This window comes from Silene latifolia, chromosome Y (genome assembly GCF_048544455.1).
Source record: "Silene latifolia isolate original U9 population chromosome Y, ASM4854445v1, whole genome shotgun sequence".
Lineage (NCBI taxonomy): Eukaryota > Viridiplantae > Streptophyta > Magnoliopsida > Caryophyllales > Caryophyllaceae > Silene > Silene latifolia.
The window spans coordinates 391723379-391733387 of NC_133538.1; the positions used below are offsets into that span (position 1 = coordinate 391723379).

A 10009-nucleotide genomic window follows, 5' to 3' on the forward strand; every position below is an offset into this window, starting at 1 on the left:
CATTCCAATTTCCGCATTTTTGTCCCTTTTCTTTCCAATACTACTATTACCACCATCATCAGCGACACTACTTGTTGTTTCTGCAAGTACCCTTTCCTTGAACTCGCGTAAAATGGTTAGTAACTCATCACAATTAACAGGACTCTGTTCAACTAGTGAGACACAAGTGAACATTTCGACCACAATTCATCAGTTTGTTCTTTTGTGCATCGACGATCTGCAATCAGCAAGCAACGCCCATCAAATTGAATATTGGCTGGCAGGTTGCTAGTTTGCTCCACCTATTTAGTAGGTATTCGCTTGGAATTTTCTCAAAACCATAATCTTTAAGAACACAGAGAATATGTCGACAAAGTATTCCATGTCGTTCAAATTTCTTGCAATTGCATACTAGTTTCACTTCAGCTGTCTTATAACCCACCTTATAGTCTTTCTTTCTCTCACGATCCTTGACATCTATGTAGAGAATTGCATGATTCTTATCTTTTTGTTTGTCCCCAATGGCACATGTAAAGCATCTTTTTTATTTCCACTTTGAACTCCTCGAAAATTCTCGGAGTGTAGGTTTTTACTCACTGCATGCTTTTCCAGTCTAGAGGAGTAGCCAAGTCGGGAAACGAGTACTTAGATTGTGCAATCGCTTTTGATTGAGCCCATCGTTGTGTATCCATTGCACTCTCAAAGCGCATCCAAAATTCAACAAGGGTCAAATTTGGATTAGTGAAATTGCTAAAAAAATGATTTTCTGACTCGGACCTCGAGGTGGTTCTCATCAACCCTCCTAATAACAAGTCACGAAAGTAAGCTGGAATCCAAAAATGTCTAATGCCATACTTTTCCTGAAGCCACTCATTATCCGACAACCCATGAGCTTCCACAATGGATGTCCATCTTTCCTCAAATTCAGCAGGCTCCACATCTTCGCCCCAAACACATGAGTTTATCTCTTTCAAAAACTCAGTTTCTCTACATATAACAGGCCCTACCTTCTCTGGAAACTTCTTCAATATGTGCCACATGCAATATCTATGTTGCACTTTATCTTTAAAGACTTTCTTAAGTCCTCCTTCTATCCCCAAATCTTCGTCAGTTATTATACACACAGGATAACGACCCCCCATAGCTTCTAGGAATTTCGTAAATAACCAAGCAAATGACTCCTTGCTCTCATTAATAAGAAGCCCAGCCCCAAAGGTCACACATCTCTTATGATGATCCACCCCCGTGAAAGGGGCGAATATCATTCTATACTTATTTTTCCTAAAGGTAGTGTCAAAGGATGTCATATCCCCAAATAGCAAATAATTTTTAATACTAATAGGGTCAGCCCAGAAAACATGTGACAATCTACCTTTCTCATCTACCTCAAAGTCAAAATAAAAGGATGGACACATTCTTTTTATTTTCATAAAATGCTCAATAAGCATTTGAGCATCCCCTTCTGACAAGAACTTTTTGATATCCCTTGAAAAGTTTTTAAAGTCTTCCAATGAAGCACCCACATTCTGATAACCTCTGACATACTCCTTAAACATCCTATAGGTCATAACTGGACCTTTGTTAACCTTTGAGTTGTCAACTATCATTTTTTTGAACTATATTCAATTCTCTCGTTTGCGTCGGATGTACCATTGTTAATGGTGTAGGCGGCATATGATTATGCCCTTCAACAAAACCATAAATTTGGTATTGACCGTTAGCAATTCGTTTAAACTTAATCTTAGCAAGGCAACCTAGCCTAGTCCTTTGCCTACGGTGTTTTTTGCCTTTGGCTTCACATTCTCCAGCCTTATTACACAAACAAGTTTTATGTGTAGTGACACCCTGTTTATTCTTTTGTGAGCCTTTCCTAGTCACAAACCCACATTCTTTTGCATATGCTTCATAAAAGACAATACCGAGTTCAAGTGTATCAAAGACCATACCAATAACAGGCTTGAGATGGGTAGGACAACCAAAAATCCGATTCATGTTGCTTGAACCGGACGCCTCCTCCTCCTCCTCCTCCTCCTCCTCCTCTGCATCCTCTATTACCTCTGCCTCCTCTATTACTTCTGCCTCGTCTACTACGTTATCTGCAAATGTGATGAAATTAAAGTAGAGTTAGGATTTAGATTTACTGGATAACTCAAGTATACAACAAAGACGGTTATATAGAAACGAAGATCGATCATTTAGCACAAACAGTTCAAAGAATTATACCTTGTATGCGATTTCGGAACATCAATGTTAAGGGCGGATATTTACGATATGGATTGAGATGCAATAACTTCAACCATCTGTCCTTCATTTGTAATGTCATTTGTAATGACATTAGAAGAACTACGCGACCCCATTGAACTAAGAATGTCATTCTTTTAATAACGACGACTTAAAATTAAATTCTTGACAATAAAATCATATCAGGGAATTATTACTAAAACTAAATTTAGAATTTTTGATGCACATATCAATAATTTGATGCACGTAGCTAATAGTTTGACGATTGTAAAACCCGTCTAATTCATAAAACTGAGCCAACAATATCACGATTTCAACCAATTTACGCAATTTCTAATTTTAAAGAACCCTAATTTCTCAAATTACGAAACCCTAATTGCTCAAATTCAATAACTTTAATCGATTAAGTGAAAAATTACAAAAGATCAAATCAAACCGTAATTTTAATCGATTAATTGAAAAATTAGAAACAGATCAAACTATAAACCCTAATTTTAATCGATTAATTGAAAAATTACAAACAGATCAAACTATAAACCTAATTTGGCGCACATAGCAACAATTTGATACACGTAGCTAATAATTTGACGATTGTAAAACCCGTCTAATTCATAAAATCGAGCCAATAATATCACGATTTCAACCAATTTAAACAATTTCTCAAATTCTTGAACCTAATTTTCAAAATCAACAAATTAATCAAAGAACTTGAAATATTACCTTGAATAAAAAGGTTCCATTCATGAAGGACGCGTCGAATAAAGGCATTGTTGAAGAGATTGATGGATCAGTAGTTGAGGATCAATGGTGTTGTGAAGATGGTGATATTCGAGGAGAGAGAAAGAATGATGAGAGGGAACGAAAATAGGAGAAATGGCGGAGTTTAGAATGTTTAGGGGTAGTGATTTAGCGCGCGTCTGGTATTGTATTAGATTAAGGTGGTTCTCACGGTTCTCATTATATGTTTTATGTTGAGTCCATAAGTTCTAATATAAACCATTAGATCTTATAAAATGGATGGTTAAGATTAAAAGAGAAAAACACACTCCCTATGTATAATTAATTCCTTGTCTCCCATACCCCCAATTTCCCATACACTAATTTAATTAATTTCTTTTCATATATTTTTATTGTCCCTCTCATCAATTCATATTACAAAAATCTGATTTTTTTTTTATCAACTCACACTATTTCTCCTATTCTTCTCTCCCATTTTATCATCTTTACAATTTCCGCGTAAAACAAAAGCGGTTTCATAAAACCTCCGTATATCTTCATTCGGACTCCGATTAAGGCGAAACAAAAGCCTAACTTTATTATTTTTTCGAGGCCGTTGCAATGGTAATATTTTCATATCCTATTTAGTTTTCAAAATATCCAGTACTGCTCGGTTGTGCTCGAAATATTGTCGTTTGTGTATTTGTTTCTTGTGAAATTTTTGTTGAATTTTGTTAGAAATGTTGGTTATATATTTGGAATAATTTAATTGTGCAACTTAGTGTTTTTGGATAATGGGTGAGATTATTATAGTTCGAAATATAGTAGTTTGTATAATTATTTTTTTGTTGAATTATATCTACGTTTTTTAACTATAATAAATTAAAGTTTTTTTATGAAGATGGAGATGATGATGATGATGATGATGATGATGATGATGATGATGATGATGATAATGATGATGAAGATGATGATGATGATGATGATGATGATGATGATGATGATGATGATGATGATGAGTATTTGGCGGTATACATTGACGATGAAGATCTTGTTGAGTCTTTGGCGTAATAAATTGACGATGAAAATGTGAGATTTAGATTGATGGATGAAGAGATGAAGAAATCTTTATTTATTATATATATGTAATTTTAGTGATTTACGAGTATAACTCCAGTCTTCTACGAGTGTAAGTTTAGTCTTCTACGAATGTAACTTTAATACTTGATAGCGTGATTTTGAATATATTAATTTGAATTTATGTAGTTTTTTGACAAGTTTATGTAACTTTAATGTTATACGAGTATAACTTTAGTTCTTGATGGTGTAACTTTTGTCCTTTATGCGTAACTTTAATTTTTTCTAAGTGTAACTTTAGTTTTTTTATGAATGTAACTTTAGTATAATTTAATTAATGAGTAATTAATTATTTAGTTACAAGTAAAAAGGGTGTAACCTCAAATGAATATGGTGTAAATTCAATTAAGATATAGTGTTTTACGAGTGTAACTTTAGTCTTTTACGAGTGTAACTTTAATACTTAATAGTGTAATTTTATACTACAAATTGATTTTGTTGCATATTATTTTGAATATTGGTAATTTTAGCATAAGTTTATATTTTTGTAATTTATGAGTGTAACTTTAGTCTTTTACGAGTGTAACTTTAGCCTTTTACGGGTGTAACTTTAGTCTTTTATGAGCGTAACTTTCATGTATTTTAATTAGTGAGTAATTAATTATTTTGTTTCAAGTAAAAAAGATGTAACTTCAAGTGAATATGGTGTTACTTCAATTAAGATATAGTGTTTTACGAATGTAACTTTAATCCTTTATAGTATCATTTTATGTTGGAACTTCCGGAAAATTAGCAGTACTCAAAATTTAAAAACTCAATTGTATAAGAAAATATCACCACTGTGTTGGGCTCAAAAAAATAATAAATTTAGACTTTTGTTTCGCCTTAATCGGAGTCCGAATGAAGATTTACGGGGTATTTTAAAAACCCGCTTTTATTTTACGCGGGTATGAAATTTCGTTTTTACATCTTATATTTTGATATTTGAAATATAAATAAATCATATTAATTTAATAAATTAATTGATAAGAAAGAGAAAGTAATTGATTAGATAAATTGGGAATTGAATTTACTAGAGACAAAGCATTAATTGCATGTTTGTTGAGTGTTTTTTTTTGTTTTAATCTCAACCATTAATTTTGTATGATCAAATGGTAGAGATGAGGATTTAGGGACTCAACCAAATTTGTGGACTCATCTGAACCTATATATATATATATATATATATATATATATATATATATATATATATATATATATATATATATATATATATATATTTAGGATCCGGTGAGAACGATCACTCGGTGAGAACGGTGAGAACGGACTAATATACTACCCAATTATTAACCCACTTTGCCCGCTTATTATAACAACCAACACTATCCTACCATAAGTCCATAATCCTATCCCCAATTATTAAGCCACCACCGTCAACAAACATTCCGACCGGCCCACCACCCCAACCACCACCACGACAACCACCACCACCAGGACGTCGGTTAATGCGTGTCCACCATCACACGATCGTTCCCTTTGCGACAAAACTCCTCACATTCTCTTTCTCTTCTCCATCCCTACTCCGGTCACCGCCTTACTCACCCTAATTATCGCGGCTCTGATGCCGACGACGACCTTCATCCTCCTTGCTCTTTCCAGTAGCCGTCTGTATCCAACAACTTGCCAATCGTATATAATCGTGGTCACTCCCATTTTTGTTAGATCTACAAAAAGCAAGGTTCGTCACGGAGAAAAATCGATTCTTGGCTCACTTTGTGCATAATGCGCGACGTCGAGTGGGGTAACCGACAAGTTTGTGATTGTGAACTTGCGGTGGTGCGCGACATCCTCTTTTATACTCACTTCTAATCTAAATTCTGGTGGTTCGATTTGGTCACATCCTTGCGATGCCGACGAAGGTTGTCGAACTGGTTGAAGTGTCAACCAAGGACGTCGACTACCACCATCTCCAGACGAATCGAGGTCGGAATTCCTTGATTATGCTTGAGGTAGAGAAACGGTGGGTTGGAACGTATAGTCTGCGTGAGGTGGTGGCGGATGTCGGAGGTGCGGCTGCGATGCTCGTCGACGGTGGGAGGTCTTGGCTAGGAATTTGTCGACGGTGGTGGTGGTGCGATGGATGAAAATGGATTGAATTTGGTGATGGTGCAAGGTGATGAAGGCAGGGGAGTAATGGAGGTAGGAGTTTATGATGATGGTGATGTCGATGTGAAAATGGAGGAGCAGATGGTTTTGATGATGACGAAATGGAGATGATGATGGGAGTGGTATCTTTGTGAGTGATTGTTACGGAAATGGTGATGATGATGAATCAAGTTATTGATAATGGGATTATGGGAATTGGCTTAGATTAAGTGGAAATTTTAGTCATCATTTGAAATTGACGAAAGGCTTAGGCAACAGTGGGTTTGGATTTTTACAAAAGTATTGGTCAACATAACTTGATTTGTATAATTTGTTCATTATGACTCCACCCTCATTTCTTTACCATTTGACTCCGTCTCATTATTCCGTCTTATCTACAAATTACAAACAATAAAAGAATAATAACACTAATATTATTAAAACCGATTAATAATTAAATTAAATTGAGACGATTAATTATTATACATTAGTAAATAAAATGAGCTAATTTGTGGTGGTGGTGCGATGGTAGATATGGTGGTGGTTCGATTTTTGGAAATTAGGGTTGTAATTTGGTGATTTTAAATTGATTAGGATTTTCTTATTTGGGGTTGAGTTTTGTGTATAATTAAAGTGTATCTAGATCACAAATACGCGTATCTAGGATAATATTTTGTGTATATAGATAGTTCGTATTTTTTGTATCTTTATATGGGAGAAAATGTACCTGGAATGAAAAAAAGCGTATGTACATCGTTATAAAATGTATATAATTTTTGTAAAAAGTGTATCTGTACGGTAAAAAAGTGTATCTAGAATTACGTAAAAAAGTGTATCTATGATAGGTTAAAGTGTATCTAAGATTTTGTCATTAAAAAAAAGTAACTAACATATATTTGTATGTATGTAGGTCGTTCTCACCGAGTTAAAAGTGTATATGAGAATTTGGAAAAAAAGAAAGTGTATCTACATTCTTAAAATGCGTATATAGAATTTTAGTAAAAAGTGTACCTACTTTAGTTAAAAATGTATATGAGAATTGGTAAAAAAAAAAAAAAAAAAAAAAAAAAAAAAAAGTATCTACATTCTTAAAATGCGTATATAGAATTTTGGTAAAAAGTGTATCTACTTTAGTTAAAAGTGTATATGAGAATTGGTAAAAAAAAAAAAAAAAAAAATGTATCTACATTCTTAAAATGCGTATATAGAATTTTGGTAAAAAGTGTACCTACTTTAGTTAAAAGTGTATATGAGAATTGGTAAAAAAAAAAAAAAAAAAAAAAAAAAAAAAAAAAAAAGTGTATCTATATTCTTAAAATGCGTATATAGAATTTTGGTAAAAAGTGTATCTACTTTAGTTAAAAGTGTATATGAGATTTGGTAAAAAAAAAAAAAAAAAAAGTGCACCTTTTATATATATTCTAATGTATCTAGTGCGTTCTCACCGAATGATCGTTCTCACCGGATCCCACCTCTATATATATATATATATATATATATATATATATATATATATATATATATATATATATATATAGAGGTAAGATCTAATGAGTCCCTTACCTCATTTAAGTCCTTAAGTCCCTCTAAGGGTCATTGGATGGACTAAATGGAAGGTTGAGATGAATTTGATTAAAGGCCATTAAAAAGAAAAGGAAAAAAATGTGGATGGTTGGATTGAGATGGATGGTTGAGATTGAAAATTACCAAAAACAATTACCATTAATCAAATTTCTATACACTAATTAATTTTTCTTTCTCTCTCTAGCCCCTAATTAATCAGTTTTGAGTTTTAGATTTCAGAAGTGTAAATGTAATGTTGTATGAGTTTTACAAGTGTAAATGTGACGGAAATATAATTTTAACATTTTACAAGTGTAAATGTGATGTTTTACAAGTGTAAATGTAACATTTTAATAGTGTAAATTTGATTTTTGTGAAAAATTTTGAATTTATATAATTTTAACATTTTACAAGTGTAAATGTGATGTTTTACGAGTGTAAATGTAACATTTTAAGAGTGTAAATTTGATTTTTTTGTGACGGAAATTTTGAATTTATATAATTTTAACATTTTACAAGTGTAAATGTGAAGTTTTACGAGTGTAAATGTAACATTTTAAGAGTGTAAATTTGATTTTTTTGTGACGGAAATTTTGAATTTATATAATTTTAACATTTTACAAGTGTAAATGTGAAGTTTTACGAGTGTAAATGTAACATTTTTAGAGGTGTAAATTTGATTTTTTTGTGACGGAAATTTTGAATTTATATAATTTTAACATTTTACAAGTGTAAATGTGAAATTTTACGAGTGTAAATGTATCATTTTTAGAGTGTAAATTTGATTTTTTTGTGACGGAAATTTTGAATTTATATAATTTTAACATTTTACCTGTGTAAATGTGAAGTTTTACGAGTGTAAATGTAACATTTTAAGAGTGTAAATTTGAACTTTTTGTGACGGAAATTTTGAATTTACATAATTTTGACATTTTACAAGTGTAAATGTGATGTTTTACGAGTGTAAATGTAACATTTTAAGAGTGTAAATTTGATTTTTTTGTGACGGAAATTTTGAATTTACATAATTTTAACATTTTACAAGTGTAAATGTGATGTTTTACGGATTCCATTTTTAAAATAATGCTCAAAAATAAAGTATTTGTCGTTTTGGGTCGGTTTTGAAAATAATTGTCGAAATGGTGTCCACGTAGACTCGGGATTGCGGAACCTGAAATTTGGGATAAACACGCCATAGGGAGTGGCGTGTTTATAGTTATTATGAAAGTGTACTTATTGGAAAGTAAATGTAAGGAAACACGCCAATACGAATGGCGTGTCTTACTAAATAAACACGCCACTTCTCCTGGCGGGTCTTGCTAAATAAACACGCACTCCAAATCAGCATCTCATCACCATTACCAAATCATCTTCAACACCCACATTAATGGCTTATCATCTCCGTCACACCCCAGCCACCATGGTTCGCTTCAATCGAGTCATTATGGCTCGGACTAAGCCACAACCAATGAACCACAAACACCGCCATCTCTCCCCTTGCTCCGCTACTTAAAATCGAAACTCGACCCCGCCTCAATTCCGATTTACGATTAGCCCAGATTCAACCTTCAATCAATCCCGTCGGAATCGGAATCGAGTTAATTAGCATCACCATAGCTGCTCAATTCAACAACCAGCCCGACCCCGCTGTCGCTCACCTCGGTCCAACACCATCGAAACGAAGTTAGAGCAACGAACCACCTCCGCATCTCCAACGAACCGGATAACCACCACCTGCACTGCCGCATACAACCCGAAACGCCGGGTTCGTGTCACATCGTACCACTGCCGCTTAAGTTGTGTGAGGTAAGGAGGAAGCATGGTTGATTGGCATAAATGTTACGATGACGTGGTACTTTTCAATTGACAATTTTTAATCCATGAGCCACGCCACTATCAATGGCGTGTCTCCTCAAGTATACCCGCCGTTCCGTGTGGCGTGTTTGGCTTCCTAGTTTATTTCGCTACTGACCTTCTTGGTAACTATAAACACGCCACTCCCTATGGCGTGTTTATCCTAATTTTCAGGTTCCGCAATCCCGAGTCTACGTGGACACCATTTCGACAATTATTTTCAAAACCGACTCAAAACGACAAATATTTTATTTTTGAACATTATTTCAAAAATGGACTCTGTTTTACGAGTGTAAATGTAACATTTTAAGAGTGTAAATTTGATTTTTTTTAACGGAAATTTTGAATTTATATAATTTTAACATTTTACAAGTGTAAATGTGATGTTTTACGAGTGTAAATGTAATGTTTTAAGAGTGTAAATGTAGTGTTT

General features: G+C 33.5%; 1 protein-coding gene across 1 annotated transcript; it reads right to left on the reverse strand.

The window, feature by feature from the left end:
• Positions 1-572: 572 nt before the first annotated feature.
• On the reverse strand, positions 573-9543 carry LOC141632078 (protein FAR1-RELATED SEQUENCE 5-like). The gene is made up of 3 exons (XM_074444661.1): positions 9381-9543; positions 1630-2075; positions 573-1565 (listed from the first exon to the last, which is right to left on the reverse strand). The coding sequence occupies exons 1-3, from the start codon at positions 9541-9543 to the stop codon at positions 573-575; spliced, it is 1602 nt and encodes a 533-aa protein (XP_074300762.1).
• Positions 9544-10009: the final 466 nt, after the last annotated feature.